The following is a 19,455-nucleotide window of genomic DNA, read 5'->3' as shown; positions in this document are numbered from 1 at the left end:
GCTCATCAGAATGTTCTTGCACAACGTATTGAATAGTGAATAGTCTCTTTCCCATGTTCATCTAGTGAAGGCAGATTTGGCAATCCTAGAAGAAGGGATACCTGATCTGCCTTAATTTCATTTTCCAAGATTCCCTCCGACACATTCGCTACGGCACCTCTATACCTATGGATCTTATGGCACGAGCACAAGCAATATGTGAGAGTACCGATGTCTATTTTGCATTTAAAACATTTACATTTTGCATTTAAAACATTTAAATTTTGCTAGCTGCTCCAGGGCCAAATAGGCTCTGTGAAGAATCTTTATTTTCATGGCCTGTGCTTTATTGCAATCAAAATCTTTTTCACATTCTCCCAGATATCCTCTCATGCTTCCAACAGGATTTCTGCTGCCAATTCCTGATTCAAGGTTGCATAAAGCCTTTCCATATCTTTTGAGGCATTCTCTTCTTGTGAATGATAGAGGGTACTGACAAAAAGGGTGCCCATACACCGAAGCACACTTGCCTTCATATCGACTAAACCAAAACCATGGTCCTTTCTATATGTAGTCCCTGATCTGAAAGTAGCGGAAGTCGTCCCTACTGAATAACCCATAGTTACAACTCAACTGATCAGAAAACATCAAGACCTCTCCCTCAAATAGGTCTCCCAAAAGGAGACTCCCCTGACCTCCCATACCTTAAATCCAGAACCCATCGAGCCCGGCCTGAATCCAGGTGTTCCTAAGGGGGTGAACGGAAAGGCCTTATGTAGACTACCCTTGCTCTACCACATGACTCTGCACTGTTTGACCGTGTTTATAACAATCGAACTTTTACGGAGCTCAGCAAGTTTTCATCCTGTCCATAAATAACAAATTCAGGAGGGGACATTTTGCATGGGAGGCCTCAATGTCGAGCCATATTGACCTTGGATCCTTACATGCCCAAACGTTCGCATAAAAGAATAAGGATCTTACTTGGTATCATTTAAAAGTCTGGGACATCTACCACCCTTGCAAAAATACCAAATAAATTAATATTTTGTATTAGATGGGGCACAGACATTGTCGGGCAGGCAAAAGTGAGGACTGGTTGAAGGAACAACCCAATCACACACTGGTTGAAGGAAAAATGTAATTACTTTGTTTTTGGGTGGCATGAGACTCTCGGGAGTGGCAAGGGGGGTTGTCTCTTGCATGCATGACTGACTGCAAACATTACGAAGAGCGTTAAGGGTTCTTTCAAAGCTTATACTTGCTTCATAAATTTTGGCCGTTTGCAGAGGTTGGCATATTGCAGTTGCATCAAGTGCGTAAGAATCTCAAGAAAAAGAACCTAACAGTTAGAGGGGCATTCAAAAGGGAGGCCTGTTCTGCAGTTTTCCTTAGAAGATCCAGGTTCTCAAAAAAAAAATTCCATCTTTGTCAACCCATCCCCACAACCTTCCGACCAATATAGCTCTGCACAGAAATTCTTAAATGCTGCACGGATCTTTTTATACTCAAGAGTGAGAGTACCAGTAACCTCCCTAATGGAGATGATAGATTGAGGGGTGCTTTTCTTCCTGGCCAGATATGCCAAGTATCTGCCTGGCTTATCACCGTACTCAAATAGTCTTTGCTTCATGAAGAAGACTTCTCTCTTCACTACCTGAGTGAGTATGGAGTTCAGAGGCGTCCGGAGAGCCGTAACCCGTCGTAACTTAGTCACAGATGGTCTATCATAATATACCGGCTCGGCTACCTTCAGCCGCCCCTCAAGCATATGCTGCTGCACTCCCCTCTGTCTCTTCCTGGTGGCTGAGTATGAAATAATTAATCCCCTTAAATAAGCCTTGGTAGCCTCCCAGAGCACTGATGGATTACTGGCTGTACGCGAGTTACACGTTCTGGCAACACGTATCTAAACCATTACCCCTGATCTTGACCTCTAAACACACTGCAGCATGGTCCGCAATGGTTATGTTCCCAATCCTACAGGATAGCACTGAATCCAGAAAGGTCAATGGAACAACGAACATATCAATCCTTGTGTGGCACCTATGCAAGTTGGAGTAGAAAATAAAATCCCTACCCTTCGGGTGAAGGCACTTCCACACATCCACCAGCCCCAACTTCCCACTTAAGTCCACCAACTGTTGGGGATTGTGGGGAGATGCCAGAGACACCTTTTGGCATCTTATCCACCTCAGGATCCATAAGACGGTTAAAGTCTCCAACTATAATCAAGTGGCGCACACTAAGAGCCATCAACCTAGAAAGTGCATCAATTAAAATTTTGAGGGGGTGTGGGGGACAGTAGACATTCAAGATGCTATACTCTTCCCCATATATTAGGCCTTTGAGGATAACAAACCACCTGCACCCTTAATTTGATCTGTCAACTGGAATGGAAGGTTCTTCTATATTAGTACAGCCACTGCTCTACTTTTAGAATTCTAAGACGAAAAGAACACCCTGCTAAAGCCTCCCTGCTGTAATTTTAGATGCTCCTTATCATTCAAGTGTGTTTCATGTAGCAAAGCAATATCAACCCTCTCCTTTCAGATTCGAGAGCACTTTCTTTTGACCGGTGAGTGGCTCCCCTTTATGTTCCAGGTGCACCATCTAAATGAACAACTAGCGATAAACATTTAAAGTGGTGCGTGATCCCCTCCCAAAAGGAAGATGCCTACTCGAGACAGAAAAGGATTCATAAAGTCTACAAAATACCACTACAAACACAAAAAGTTCTAATCACTACTCCTAAAATAAGCAAAAGACAAGTAACCAGAAACTTCCCCAGCACCCCTCCCTCCAGCCCGTAGGGGACATTCATCCTACTCTCTAGCACCTCCATGGCTCCTTCCAGCTAGAGCCATGCCACAAACACAAGCAATACAAAAAGCAAAGAAAACATGTGGTATCACATGGAAATTAAAAGTGAACATCCAATTTACCACCCTCCCCCAATACTCCAACTCACTTGTCAGCCAAAAACAAAAGACCACCCCAAACCGAGAAAAAAAAGGGAACATCATGGGGTTAGCAAAAAATCACAAGAAAGGGATAGAAAGAAAACACCCAACCCCACGTATTTTTGAACACAGCGAGGCATATAAAATAAACAACCAAGAGGAAATGATACTACTGTCCATAATATTTAACTCCGCCAGTCTACTTTAAAGTATCGAGAAAAGCCTTTGTGCTTCCTGCTGAGTCAAAGTTATACATGGTCTCTCCATGGCTGAAGCGCAACACTGCCAGGTACCTTACAGAATATTGCATGTTCAAGCCTCAGCCTCTTCCTTACTTCATCACAAGATTTCCTTTTTCTGATCACAGCCCCATAAAAAGTCTTGAAAAAAAAACATGATTTGCGACCCTTTGTATATCAGGGCCTATCCCCAGCATTCTGGAGGGTTCCATAACCATTTGTTTCTCTTTGTAGCACTGGAATCGTGCTAGGACTGGGCAAGAGCTCTGGTCTGACCTGGACCTGTGCACCATGATCCAATGGGCCCGCTCCACCCACATCCAGCCTGACTCAACTCCCAGTCCCAGGAGGTCCAGGAGCCATTGCTACAGGAAGCTTACCTTCCTCTCATTCTGGCAACACGATTATGCAAATATTCTTTGACCTTGATTCGAGTCATGAACGTGATCAATTAAGGCCAGCACCTGATTTTCCAGGGACTGGATCTGGCCCGCCAGGAGTCTCTGAAGCTGCGGTTCACTGTTTGACCTCCTCCACATATTGATCAAGACACTGGCTTTCCGGCTCATGCTTTTGTAGCATGGCAGCACTCGGTTCTAGTCTAGTGCAAGACTCCTCCAGTGCCGACCCGATCTTCTCAGAGTTTGACAAACTCAGAGACCAGGTTCGGCAGCTCTGCTAAGTTCAAAGGTGCTTTTGTGGGAGGCAGTGCTGCGGCCACGGGCTCGTCCATTGCTGCAGAGGTGGACCCTGCATGTTGCAATCCATGTAATCCCTTTGCTTTTGTCATCTTCTTCCCTAAGCTTTAAAATCAGTATTTAGAGATTCTGGGACTTGACATTACCAATTATTTCAAAAATGGTTTGTACGGGCAGGGTGAAAGCATCACTTTGCTTGGATCATGGTGTGGAGCACAGAAAGACAGACCTGTTAGATCGCCACCATCTTAATCTCTCCACCAGTTAAATCTTTGATGTGGCATCAACGGGACTTAGGAAAGAATAATGTATTAAATAAAACATATTGGCAAAAACAGAATCAGCCAAACAGATCCACACCGTTCCGATTGTAAAATGAAACACAGCAAACTTAAACGGTTAAGCCACTCAGATTAATATCAGGGGTTTCACATTATCACTATCTTACTGGAAGCATAGAAATTGACACTGATCATTCAAGCAGCCACCTGCTCATCACCCTGCTGCATACTGCTGAGAACTGAAAGATATCTTAGCAGCAAGCAGTTATATTTTTAGAACCGTCTGATTCAAGAGATACTAAGATATACTGCATGTATTCAGCATCTCCGAAGACAACTACATAGCTCCCGAGGAGCAGCATTTCTTTAAATGAACTTGCTTGGGCAGAAAACAGTAATTACGACATTTGTCAAGCAGCAAAGGGAAAAAGGATTAAAGAGCGCAGAACTCAAAGGACATGAATGAAAAGATTAAAAGCACATGACAAACCATATCTGTCAGATTAAATCAGTCAAAGACCTACAATGAGGGCAATGTCTATTCATTATGGCCTTCAGAAGAGTATCCCAAGGAGGGCACAAGAATTTCAGCAATTCCAACTACACTTGCTCTCTTTTCACTGTAGATGGTGGTGATGGAGAACTTTCCATGCTCGTACCTTAATCAACTGGTCAAATAATGCCACAGTGGAATGACAACACAGCCATGCTATGGTGTGGGATCTATACCGAGCTACAAAATTCATAAAATCTTAAATTTATTCACTAAATTCACAATACAAACAGCTCCCTTATTGTAATTTCAGCAACATAACATATGACGACAATTCATACCAAAATAACACTCTGCTCCATACAAATTGCGCCAATATACAGCAGTTTTTTTTTAAATCACAAGTGCATTTGTGAACAAGCTTGCATTCTATATTTCAGTTACGTTCTGTCTTAATTTAATACTGCACTAGAAGTCATGTAAGGAAACACCTGAAACACATTTCAAACAAAACTCAGAAAAGCTTTAATTCCAGTTAAAATGTACAGCATCTTAAAGAGTCAAAAATCAAAGATGTCAAGGACAGGAATGCCTTCCAAAGCAACAAAGACATTGCTTGCCTCTGAGTCTTCATTCAAGTAGTCAAGCTTTTACAAAACAGACACAATTCTGAAGAATACTCAAAAATTCTAATTTACTTAAATAGGAGTCCCCATATTTTTAAACAGTTCTAGACTCCCACAGGTAGACATTTTAAGCTCAACAGTATCTATGTGTCATCAAGCCCCCACAGAAAAACATGTTTTGTTAAGATCACTTCTTATTCGATACACCAATATATATAAGCTCAACATCACAGAAAGCAACCCAGAAAACCTTCCCTCAACTACCTCTATTGCAAGGGCATGCCTCCTTAACTATGGAGACTTTGACTATCTCACCAATTTCCAGTTCTGCTGCAAAGCTATTTTAAACAACCAAAACGGTTTTGCACAAATCAGGCAGTACTAAACTCCAGTGACACTCAGAAACCATTAGGAATGGAAACCAAAAATAACTACCACTTAAAATTTTTCATAACGTAAAAATGTAACAGTTCACCAGAACAAAAAGTCATAAAAACAATTCACTCAAACCATTATTCATTTTTTGGCTACTAGCAACCAATACGTTGACTCAAATAATGGTGGTAAATAAAGCGTAAAATTAATGTTGGTATGCTTGTTATGCATAACAAAATTGCACTAATCCAGCTTTGGACAATGTATGAGCATGGAACACTGACACTGTTAAGTGTAACAATTCCATCATTACCTGTGGTCTCATAGCAAGGTAAGAGAAGGTACTGCTATATAAACAGAACCACTTCTGTCAACTGGAATCTCTGCAAAGTAATTTCCATAAGATTTAATACATTTAACTACACTTAATGTTCTGCTACAACATACAAGAAACTACTGAAAATAACTCTGATTAGACTTCTCGAATTCAACTACTGTTGGCAGATAAAGAATGTGGGCTGGCTGTATTCAGAAGTCAAAATCAAAGAAATGTTGGCCATTTCATGCCTATTTAAGTAGTAATTCGGAGCTCAATGCAAAGATTTGAATTGCAAATTATGAGGTTTACAATTCAGCCATTCCTGCTATAAAATGTACACTAGTGTTATGAAAGGGCTGAGATTGACAGGATTGAACTCGACTAATATACATCCCCATGACTGAACAGTCAAGATACCAGAGAAGCTCATGTGCAAACCATAATCACTTGGTGGAAGCACCAAAAGAAAATCAGTACCAGCGGAACCCCAGCTAAACGATGATTCACCATCTTCAACCAAAAACTCCATAACTGAAATAAGCAAACTTCTTTTTAAGGAACACATTGTGCAGAGACATACTAGACAAGTAAACATTACTAACGTAACTCAAGAAATTTAAATACAATTAATGCAACGTTCTTAACTGTACAGCTTTGCAATCAAAAGATTTTGTCTAGTAATACAGATGTGTATAAGCACATTGGACATACTTGCCATAATGCTGTTCTATACAGGCTGTGAAGCATCTCTAGCATGCTTTGGGAGGTTTTCACACATCTGTTTGCACATTTCCTCTGCAGAGTCTTATTCTCAGTCAACTTCCACAAATTATGACTCTAAGCATCATGTTAAAACAGTAGAGGTGAGATTTCAATCAGAGTTGTCATTAGTAGCAAAGCTCCAACAACAGGTCATCCAAACACCAAGTGAACAGGTGTAATTGAATGCAGCGCATAAAATATTTATTCATCTTCTGAAAGCCAAACTTGGGTGGGAGTGCAGAACCTTTACTATGATATTCTGGTATTTTTTCAAAAGTCAACCTCAGAGGGCTAAAAGAGGAGTTGAGGCCTGGACAGATCAACCATGGTTGAATCTGGTTGAATGGCAGGACAGATTTAAGGGGCCAAAACACCAACTCTTGCTCTTATTTCTTATGTTGTTTTCTCTGGTTAGACACCACACAATACAATGTTGTTGTTCACTTGCATGCTTCTTCTAGTTCTTCAATATTAATAATTCTCCAAAAGAATATCCTAGCTAACATCTTTGCCTCAACTGCTGCTACCAAGTTAAAATTGGCTGTATTGCTGCAATAATCTTGTACCTTCAAATTTAAAGCATAAGATATAATCATTTGGATGTCACATATATGTACTGATAAAAAAAAATTAAAGCATATCAAGTTCTGCATTTCTTCTTCAAACTATTCAAATATATTTTTAGAAAAATCTAAAATTAAAACACTTTAGATGAAACAAGTGACTGATGAGAACATTGCCCATAGTGTTCAGGGACATGTGGGTTAGTTGCATTAGAGGTAAACGTAGAGTACTGTAATAGGTTCTGGGAATGGTGTGGGCGGGTTACCCTTCGGAGGGTTGATGTGGACTTTTGTGCCAAAGGGTCTATTTCTACACTGCAGGGATTCAATTAATATTAAAATAACTACCTACATCATGAGGAGATCGATATAGTTCTAAAGGATTGCAGTTCAAGAATCTCACTTTTCACATTCAAAAACAACCTGCATAATACCTGTTGCAGCGAATGACTTACCGTACACCAATATGCAACGAACAACTCTCCATAAATAATCCCCTTAAATAACTTCAGTTTGCTTCTTCAGGCATGAATATGCAAAACCAAATCTTAATTATAAATGTAACCACAATAAACTAACAGGAAACAAAACTACAGTAAGCAGTGTTTTTCACTTGACCGCTCATTCATTTTTTGCACAATTAAATCGGTCAACTTTGCAATTTTACATTTCACAGGTTAAACGTGGGCACCTGCACATCTCATGTGTTCAATAAAAGATTACATCATCCACTAATCGCATCCATATTTTCTGACCAAGGAATGGGTGTCAGCGTTGTTAAATGCAGTACTAGACCATTCAATCCAACTGCTAATTCTCGCTCTGAATGAACTTACCCAAGAAATAGTAACATGTTTGAATAATAGTGTAATACATTCAGAATTTTGCTAGACACCTGTCAAATCATGAAAGACTTAAATTCCAATTGCTCAATCATGGTTCACATCTCTAAATCTGACTGCATTGACTCACTTACACAAAACTCAAGTTTGGTCATTCCTATTAATGAAGCCATACAAATTAATTGAAATGATCCTCATCCATTTGCAGTCACAGTATCAAGCAAAATAAAGATAATTAGTATATTAGATTATGCTAATATCTGATTAGTGGTGGTCATCTCACACTCTGAAGGGCTAGCCTTATAAATAGTTAAACTCGAAATCCCTTTTAAAAATAAATTAAATTCAATCTGTTGATTTCAATTTTTAAAAAATTAACATGGTTGACAGTATTGAAGAGAGCAATTCAATGTATTCCAGATTTTGACAATTTGAGAGCTGAAACTACATGACATAACTGAAAAGGGCATTATTACAATTTTTCCTATATCCATCCTCTGATGCATTTTGGTTGCTAGTCTAAGCCCAAAACCATCACTTCTACTTCCACTTTAAAAAAAAACTCTTACTTCTCTTTTCTACTCCTACCTTCTCATCAGGCCTTTCATTTCTCCATCTCTCTAATACAGTCCTTGCAATCTATAGCACTCAACTTTTCCTGTCATTTTTCCAGGAATGACTGCCCTCAGAGAAGCCTCCTTCTATGCCTTTCCTGGTATCTCCATAGGTCTTTCAAGGCAAATGTCACTGTCTCCTTATGAGTGGCAACCCAAAATTGTCCCAGCATACTAACCTACCCATCCAGCTAATCTTGCCAATCTTCTTCCTATGATGACACCAAATTCATCCACTAGATCTCTTATCATGACCGTACTTTATATCTCCCTCCAGGCTGCCCATCAGTTGAGAGTAAGAACTTTGCACTGATTATTCAATTCTGCCTGCAACAAATCTGGTGGAATGATATCTTTTCCATAGATGAGCTGCCAGCTTTAGTCCCACTCTCACATTGCAGTGACAATGTGGCTCTGACCAACAGATAATACCTCGTTCTGTCCCCTTTCAGCAGTACATTTTGTTCCACACTTCTCACTCTCCATTTAAAATGTTCTCCTCGACTGCCTACCAAGCACCATAAGATGCTGGGAACAAGAAATTTCACTACTCGCCTCCCTCAGCTTCTCCACAGACCCAGCTACTTTACATTCATGGTGAGTTTAATTCATTATGCCCTCACATTCAGAACCAGACACACACACACACACACACACAATGCCACGGCCTGTCACTGGACTAGCAATAAAAGAACTCCAGGCTAATGCTCTGGCATCATTGATTTAAATCCTACCATGGCCTAATGGCAACCATGTCACAACTGTGATTGCCATAAAAAGATCCATCTGATTCACCTTCAGAAAGGAAATCAGCCATCATTGCCATGGGTGGCCTTTGTGACACCAAACCAACAGCATTGTGCAACTCAAGGGATGAGCAATACGTGCTGGGCTAGCCAGCAACACCCTCATCCCATGAATGGATCAAGAAAAAAAACTCTTGACTTTGCCCCTTTTATGGCCTAGCAATTCCCCTCACATCAATTCACTGAGTTTCTTCCTTGCACATCCTGCTCTCCCTAGTTCTTCCCTACTATTACTGAAAAAAAATCCCTCATCCAAATGATCAAATATACTTTCAAATTTCCAACCGAGTAGCCTGTGGATGAAAAAATGTTGTGGTGAATGGAAGACAATCTGTTAAACCTATATCATCACTACTGATGTCCAAGTTACCATGAAAACCATCGCTCACTCTCACCTGGCCCATTTTCCCAACACAGCACTGATCTCCAGTCCCTGCAAATCAAGAGATAGATTTGTTCAAAAAACCCAGACATGGAACGGTGGACAAATAGTTTAACCTGCCATTTCCAGATCTGGCTTGGCTGCATGAAACACAACAAGGTCTTTCTTTCAACTGCCAAAATTGCTCATTATTGCAAGATCTTTGTGGAATGTAAAGATAACTCAACTACAAGCCATCTTCATAAACCCTTTCTGCTGTCTTCTCTGAGTGAGAGACACTCAATTTTTTCTCAAATGCCTCTAATTGTTTCTGAAGGCTCTCAGTAATAGATTAGCCCATTGAACCTGCTCCGCCATTCATTAAGACCACGGCTGATCTATCCATCATCTCAGCTCGTCCTACCTACATTATCGCCATAACCCTCAATTCTGCTACCATGCAAAAACTCATCCAACTATGTCTTGCATATAATTAATGAACCTGCCTCTACTGCTTCCTTGGGCAGAGAATTCCATAGATTCATTACTGCCTGGGAAAAGCAGTTCCTCATCTATCCCAAAACCACTCCCACTAATGTTAAGGCCATGTCCCCCTAGTCCTACTCTCACCCATTAGTGGAAACAATTTGCCTGCCTCTATCTTGTCTATCCCTTTCATAATTTCACATGTTTCTACAAGATCTCTCTCATTCTTCTAATTTCTAGAAAGTACAGTCCCAGGTGGCTCAACCTCTCCTCAGAGCTTAACCACCTCATCAGCGAAATCAACCTAGTGAACATCTTCTGCACCACCTCCAAAGCCAGCATATCCTTCCTCAAGTAAGGAGACTGGAACTGTGCACAATGTTTGCAGGTGTGGCCTCACCAACACCTTGCACAATTGCAACAGAACCTCCCTGCCTTAAATTCAGTTCCTATAGCAATGAAAGACAATAATATTCTGCTTGCCTTCCTGATTACCTGTTGCACCTACAAATCAACTTTTCACAATTCATCAGAATCCTGAATTTATGTTTATCTCCAAACTTCCTTCTTCCCTCCCAGAACCTCCTACACCTTCAGCCCTAGTCCCACTTCTCTTCCTGCCTGTGTTAATAAATATGGACAAAGTTTGTAGAATCCCTTATGCTGTTTCCTCCCAACCCCTGTACAAAACAAAAATCCATTTATGACACTTTAGTCCTTGGAAACTACTCAGCCAGCTCTGCGGACATGGAGCAAATCATGCCCATCTTTCCTAGAACTTCACGTTTGAATCCATCCAATTACACTTCAGATTCCACCTCAATACTGAAAACAACTCTCACCAAAATCACAAATGAATCTTCTGTGACTGTGATAACAGAGGAACTGGTGGAGGCTGGTACATTTAAAAGGCTTTTGGGTAGGTATATGAATAGGGTGTAGAGGGATAGGGGCCAAATGCTGGCAAATGGGACTAGATTTATTTAGGATTTCTGCTCGACATGGACGAAAGGTCTGTATCTGTGCTGTACATCTGACCCTATTCCTGCTTGACCTTAACACGTTTAAAGACAGAAGCGTCATTCAACATCTCTGCGTCACAATCCAGCTGAAAGGAAATGCACTCACCTGCTTCCATTCTTATCTCATCAGTTGTAGACACAGAATTGCCTGCAATAATTTTTCCTCCTGCTCCAACTTTCCCTCTGGTGCCAACAATCCATTCTTGGCGTCTTAATGCTCATCTACATGGTGCCTTTTGGCAAAGTCATTTGAAAAGGTGTCAGCTTCTATATGTGCGCTGACAACAAACAGCTTTACCTCACCAATATTTTTCTCAACAGTGTCTCTAAACTGTCTGACTGCTTGCCAGACAAACAGCCAATTAGGAAAAATTCCACCCTATGAAATACTGGAAGGCTCTGATATTGAAACCTCATCTATATCTGCTATCTCAATGCACACCTGGCTGGTTTCTTAAAATTCTTCCCTTAAATTGGAAGTCATCCAAAACTCTGCTGCCCTGTACCACAGCCTGTGTAAAATCCAGTTTACTTGTCACCCCTATGGTCATTGATTGACACTCCTCCTCAGTATAGTAGCATCTCAAATATAAAATGCTTATAACGGCTTTTAAATCTCTCCAAGTCTCATTCCTCTAACAACAAAACCCCCAAGAGGATTCTGGCCTCATGAACATTCCTGTTTTTAATCACTTCATCACCAGTGGTCCATGCTTTCAAATTTCTGTACTTTTAAATCTGAAGCAACCCTCATTACAACTCAAATTCTCCCTTTTCTTCAAGATGTTTCTCAAATCTATCTTTTTGTTCACAGGTTTAGTTGCCTGTCCTTATGCCTCCTTATGGTAACATTAAATTCCGTTTGGTAACTCTCTAATATGTGTAAATGTCACAAGGTACTTTTATAAGAATGATATAAATACTTGAGAAGAGCATTAGTTAGCATTCCGAAGCAACCAAAGTTACTAGACAGCACATTGTTTCTTAGTTGCCACCAGATCAGGTTAACTACACTTTGCGATTTGGTATTTCACAAATCAACCAAAATGAATGCAACCAAATAGTCATTTTGCTATAGATAAAATGCCAGTAATTATTTGATTAAAAAATTTTAGAAGACTAATTCTATTGTCTGGACAATTCAATTAACATGCAGTTACTGCTTCATTGGAATGGCTGAATGGTGGGAGCTTTTTTGCTCAAGAGATGGAGGGCTTCCCTTAGGAGTTTACAACTCAATGCATTCGAATTTTAAATCCTGATAGTTCAAGAAGGCATCTCTCGCAGCTATTGACTGTATCCAACAGATTCAATGTAACCAAATTAAGAAATCTATGCCAACCGAAGGTGCATAGCAACATATTCTTCAACAGATCACAGAAAGCAAAGTCTCCGAAATTCACTTAGTAAATTTGCAGTTTATTACGTTCTAATCAAAGCACAAAAAGGTGCAATAATGTTAGTTGCAAGTTGATAAGATTAGATCATCCAACATTGGATTACAACAATTTTTCAATATCAAGACAACCTCACAATGCCATTGTTTGAATGGATTTAACTGGGCTACTGAAAGTTTGAGAGGGAGCTTTGCAATGTAGCAGTGGCTTGCTACCTCTGAACTACAAACTCTGGATTTAGGTTTCCTGCCAAAACATGCTGACCATGGAATGTTTGCTTCGAACATAGATAAACAGGTTCGTCATCAGCCAGTAAAGTCTTCCAATGCATGTGATGGCAGTCAGGAAGACCTAGCGTTTCTTGGTCACCTATCCTGAAGGTGGTAATGGTGAACCACTATTACTTTGCCCATTAGTGCAAGGCAATCCATGGAATGAGGATGGAAGAAAATATACAGAGATTGGAAATGGAAGTGAACAAATCTTAAATGGTCAATTTTTCAGCAGTAACATTCAGAGTTCCTATGGTGTTATGAGGAATTTATACAATGACTAATTCAGCTACAGGCTAGAAGTGCTTCAGGTTTGATTGCTGGGCTGTAATAAGGTAGATGATCTCATCTAAGACAATGATTAAGAAATTACAATTGGTCACAAAATCCTAGTGAGAGTGGGAAAGTTGTTTCCACTCTGAATAATATCCATTTGGGTGATATGGCTCTTTGACCATGAGTATACTATACACGAAACCAACAATTTCAGAGTTAAAAGGAAAGATGAGAAAAAAATACTTCTTGCCAAATACTTTAGGTACAAATAATTTTAAACTTCCCAAAATCCTTTAAATCACTTAAGTCGTACACTTTTGTTAAAGAATGCATAAATAAAAGGCAATCACAGCTCATGAATTTCTGAAAACCTGTAGTTTAACAACAAAGCATGCTTTTATGTTACACATTTTCAGTCACATATCAGTCCTTTGTTGCACTAGAATTCTAGATTATTGGTTTTCTGTATGTTCAAATTTATAATGGGTTATGCATCAAATTACCAGTACCTTATATAGCCAGATATGCATTTTGATAGTCACTTTTTATTGAACCTGTACACTGATGTACACTCAACCCTCCAAACAAGTGGGCAGTCCTCAACACCTACCCTCGGCCCGGGGGCATGGTACCCGATGGGAGTATTGCGAGGGGGTGATGATGGATCACTGGGGAGGTCCTGGTTTCGGTACCATGATCATTTTGTTTTAAATGAGAGAGAGGTGGGGTTGTCAAACAGTTACCTGGCGCTCGGAGAGCAGCGGATGAACATGCAGGCGATCCTATTCCCTCGGCTCGTACGGATGAGGAAGATGTCGGTGCAGTCGAGCTCCCGCTGGCCGTACTGCCACTCGGCCCGCTCGGTGAAGCGTAGGCTCCAGCGGCTCCCCGACTCGTCAGCCACCGCCGCGTAGGTGGCCTCAGGGGGCAGGAAGGCGAGCTTGGCAGCAATGCGGCTGGGGCAGGGCGGGCAGCAGAAAAGGCAGCACAGCTCGCTGAGCGAGAGACCGTTCATCCTGACGGCCGGGGCCGGAGCCAGGGGCCAGGGGGCCGGGGGCCGGGCGGACGAGCGGGCTCCGGTCTGAACCAACTGCCTTGCTCCGGTCCGCCCCGCTCCTTCCCTCCTCAACCCAATCAGCCCCCGCGCACTCTCCCGATCCCGAACAGGAACGTCCCCGCTCCCCGACACCCAGGAGGAGGCGGGGGGGAGGGGGGGGGTGTATTAGCGGGGCCTTCGCTTCTCGACGGCTCCTCCGTCAACTCCCATCCTTCTCCTCCATTTCTGGCGACGACCGACAGCGAATCGCCGTCGCCGGATGTGACGCGATCTCCTGCCAGGGGAGGAAGTGACGCGTTGGCCGCTCCGCCCCCCCCAAGATGGGTCAGAGGTCACTTACCTGGACAGGTGAGTCAGTGTTTCTTGCTCAACTCCACCCCTCCCATCGAGCCGGCTGAACGGCCACTTCATCAATCTACATGTTTTTTTTAAAGATGCTGCAGATCTGACACAAAAACAGAATCTTTACCTGGGGGTAAGGGAGTCCAGAACTAGAGGGCATAGGTTTAGGGTGAGAGGGGAAAAGATATAAAAGAAACTTAAGGGGCAATTTTTTCATGCAGAGAGCGGTGCGTGTAAAGAATGAGTTGCCAGAGGAAGTGGTGGAGGCTGGTACAATTACAACATTTAAAAGGCATATGAACAGGAAGGGTTTAGAGGAATATGGGCCAAGTGCTGACAAATGGGACTAGATTAGGTTGGGATATCAGGTCGGCATGGACAAGTTGGACTGAAGGGTCTGTTTCTGTGCTGTATCTCTCTAGGACTTTGACTCTAAAACCAGAAATTGCTGTAAAATTTCAGCAGATCTAGCAGCACTTGTGGAGAGACATCATTGTTAACGTTGGGGTCCAGTGCCCCTTCTCGACTCCATCTTTTGATCCACCTGCTCCCCTGTGGGTATTTCCTCTAAAAATGTGAGCATTCCATTGACATTTATCATTGTCCTGTTGAAACATGTTTTGACACACCTATGTAGCAGGTAGAATTTGAATGCACGCCTCCTGGCTCAGTGGAAGGACGCTATTACTGTGTCACCAGTGATGTGTCTTTACATCTTCTTTGAGGATCTCAAAATTTCCCCTCTGCCCTCATCACTTCAGAAATGCACCAGCAAAGTTGCACACAGCAACACCACACTATCTGCAATGTGATAACAACCCAGATCACCAGTCTTCATTATGTCGATGATAATCTTTGATAATTATCATACTGATAAGTATCAGGGCCAGAGTACAAGCAGGGAACATGTGTGACAGCACACTGGTTAATTTTCAATATAAAGTCTTTTCTGTGTCTACTACAGAGGGTAGACAGGCTACAATTTAATGGCTCATTTAAAAGTCAGTACTTGTCAGCACCTCTTCAGTACCACCCTAGGTCATTAAAACTGGTTTGCATCTCTGAATTTTTCATAGTTCTTCCACTAAAATCACCTTTCAGAGATGCTGCCTGAATATTTCTAACGTTTTCTTTTTACATTTGCTACTTTACTCATCAAGCTGCAAACTATACTTGTATGTATGTGTACTATATAGGGTGATTATTTGCTGCAGGAGAGCATTAATTGTCCTTGCAGATGGCATTTTTAAAATCTTTTGCAGAGCAAGTTTTTGAAAGTGTTTTATGATAATGTCAGGGTGAGGAGAAGTATTCTAGGGCTTGAGTGAACAGGGTCAATTATACTTACTTAACCAGCAGATTTAATTTACCTTTTTCCAGTCCAATCTTTCAATATAAAATCAGGTACATACGATAAAATGAAGGAATCTGCATATTCTGTTCAATACCCCCGAAGCCATTTTCCTCCGAACCTTAATCATGCAAAATAATCAGTACACCATCATGTTTTGATTCTTAAAACATGGTTAACTGCAACTTTTTATAGTGACATTTTAGAAAATTTCAGGAAAATCTTGCTGAAAAATATAGTGTTTTATGTGCATTTTTTCATTATTAAAAGAATGCAGATAAATGCATAACAGCAAATTTGAAGATACCCATCATATTAAAAGAGCACGTTGCTTTAAGTATCATGCTAAAATAAGGCGAGACCAGCAGTAAAGGTGTCATGCATATATCAGGAAATAAATAATCCATTAATCTATGTTTACTATTATCTGTACTCTGAGTTCTAGAATTCAATATACATTCTGGTTCAATCTTGTAAAATTGATAATATTTTGTTTGAAGGAGGCAATGCATGATATAATTTAACATCAGAATATCTAGACATCAAGAAATAAAAATAAACTTTTAATTAAGGTTCACTACAGTTCTTTAAAATATCTAAAAATAAATATGAACTATCAATTTAATAATGGGCTAAAAATGATATTTTGGGAACATTAATTTAAATGGTATGAGCGCTTTGTCATTTATTTAGTTAGCCATTATCCTTTCATAATTGATATGCTGGAGTTGGTTCAAAGAAGAATTAATGAAGTAATTGTAGAATGAGAGACTCAGTTGTCAGGAGTAAACGTATGAAACCAAATGTTTCCCCAGTGGAGTAAAGGCGGTTGAGGAAAAGCATAATCTAGATATGTAAAATGTTGAAAAGCTCTACATGTTGGAACTTTGTCTAACTTTCCTTATTTCACTACTTCTTTTTCCCTTTAAGTTGCCCTTTATAAACTTACCACTTTTAAAAAGATTTGTTCATTCAATATAGGCGTTACTGGCAAACTGGCATTTATGGCCCCTCCTTAATTGCCCTTGATTTGAGTGGCTTGCTTTTGGCCATTTCAAAGGACATTTAGGAGTCAATCACATGGCTGTGAGTCTGGACTCATATTTCGGCCAGACTCAGGAAAGATGGCAGATTTCCTTTCCTAAAGAACATCCATGAACTAGACAAGTAGACAACTAGACAAGTTAATCTCACCTAATCTTACATGGTTCAATGTTGAATTTTGTTTTATTACATTTGTAAAGCTTATTCCATTAAAGACTCTAGATAATTCTACAGTTGTTGTTATTGTAAAGAAAATATTTGACATGAGACGTGAAGCTAAAATACAGAGATTGCAAGTGTTAAATTAAGACTGAAGCAAGAATATCAATTAAAAGATTATTTGATGTCCTATTGGTGGTTTAATGGCCTCTTAACTCGGAGTCAGGACATAGAGTTTAAATCCTGGAGCCATGCTAAGTGAACAGAGAGGCAGTGCCACATAGTTCTCAGGATACTGTAAGTTAATTGTTTTATGTTAATTTTAGTCTACCATTCATCATTTTATGCACAAACACCTCTGGATCTTTGTTTTTGTATCTCGTTTAAAGAGCAATTAAACTAGAATCGAACAGGGATCCGCATCAGAGGATCAGTGCAGACTCAATGGTCCAAATGTCCCCCTTCTGCACTGTAGGGATTCCAGGACTCTTTGAATTTCCCATAATAATTTCTGATTGGCAGCAAGAGTAAGGAAGCCTTAAAAAACATTTTTTTTCAAATTCCTGTTAATTCTTTAGGGCAGGCTACAGCCAATTGCCATTGACACTGAATTTCTCTCTCCAGAACAAGGGCAGGCCTGTACTTTGGGAACATTTGGCCCATGAGCAATGCATCTGAAGCTGAATAACCTGACAAGCTTTAGGACAAGTCAGGTAGTGTGCATTTCAGCCACACTCTGCATGACATGTCTCAGAAGGGAGGGGAGAATAATCAAAGCAATTGGTCATAAAATCACGGTGTGTGAATGCAGTCTAGCCTCTGAACCCTTCCTGCAGCAGTACTCCCACAGTTTGTTACCATTTCTGTTACCATCTTTACAGTTATGAATGTGTCTATATTCATAACTCTTATGGCTGTGGCAGTTTGGAAATCTGTTACAAGTGTTTGGCCACAGCAGTTGAGGTGTAAATTGCATTGCCTTTGGGCCGTATTTGAAAATTGAAAGCACCATTTTAACTACGTGCAGTTCTAATACATTTGAATGGATTTTAATTATATCTCACGAAGCTATTGTTGTGTTTAATCAATTCAGTTTCAAGTTGCACCTCTGGGCTCTGTACCTCTATAACCAAAGCAGCCACCAATCCCACAATCACGTCTTTTGCTCAAACCTTAACTTTGATCAAGGTACATGTCCTTGGGTTCCCTGCAACCACCCCTGCTGTCCCAAATTCCACTCTCACCCATTGGTCACTTCATAACCAATGTCACAATGAGAGATTCACTTTCAACATTAACTTCCAAGTATGATTTCAAAGTTAACTCACATTGTACAGGATATAAACTTGCCAGTTGGCAAACTCATATATCCCACTCCATATATTCAACACTCGTGCCCCAAATTTGAAGTAGGGAAATGATCTACAAACATTAAAGTGTATCACTTCTTTGGCAAAATTCACAGAAATACACTGTTCAAACAATGAGCTTTTGAGGATTTTTATTCCTTAAAATAAACCTGACAAGTCTACATTTAACAAAAGAATTGAAAGAACCAAATTCAAAGGACATTCAGATTAGATTTGAATGTAAATGTCAAGTAGTCAGATTCACATTACTGTGCAAAGATAATGAAATAGCGATAGACTTTAATTATTTGACAGCATTTACATTGTTGACGATCTTAATGGCAATTCAAGATCATTAAGTCACCAATATATTTTGAAATTGGAACTTGTCAAATTTGCAATTACAATTCATTTTAAAACTGTCATAACTTGGAACTTTTCTTTACATTTTTAAACAATATAAGTCTTGCAGTGGATAAGGGTGACACTGGCTAGATCCCTTACTTCCCTTGACAAGGTAATGGTGAGTCAACTTCTTGAACCCACATAAAGTGTGTACCTGGAGTGCTATTAGGAGGGAAATTCTGGGATTGTGACCCCTAAATTATAATATATTCATTCGCTCACTGAATCTCCTCACCAATGTGTTAGAATACTATTATTCTGTGTTACTCAGTTAATTACATTTCGCATTTTCTGTTGAGGGCAGGGAAAGGTGAAATCAATTTTAAAGGGCAACCTGATTGCATATAAACAGTGGGAGGATGAGAGTTTGTACT

The 19,455-nt window shown here is 40.4% G+C and overlaps 1 protein-coding gene across 1 annotated transcript in view; it reads right to left on the bottom strand.

The window, feature by feature from the left end:
* The window catches only part of LOC140494678 (alpha/beta hydrolase domain-containing protein 17B-like), a 75,062-nt gene extending 60,388 nt beyond the window's left edge, over positions 1-14,674 (bottom strand). The window contains exon 1 of the mRNA XM_072594139.1: positions 14,118-14,674. Within this exon, the coding sequence (XP_072450240.1) occupies positions 14,118-14,389 (272 nt within the window). The 5' untranslated portion in view covers positions 14,390-14,674. The remainder of the gene's footprint in view (positions 1-14,117) is intronic.
* Positions 14,675-19,455: the final 4,781 nt, after the last annotated feature.

The sequence above is a fragment of the Chiloscyllium punctatum genome, chromosome 24 (genome assembly GCF_047496795.1).
Source record: "Chiloscyllium punctatum isolate Juve2018m chromosome 24, sChiPun1.3, whole genome shotgun sequence".
Taxonomy (NCBI): Eukaryota; Metazoa; Chordata; class Chondrichthyes; order Orectolobiformes; family Hemiscylliidae; genus Chiloscyllium; species Chiloscyllium punctatum.
Note: the sequence above shows the minus strand (reverse complement) of the source record. Positions and strands in the feature narration are given on the sequence as shown.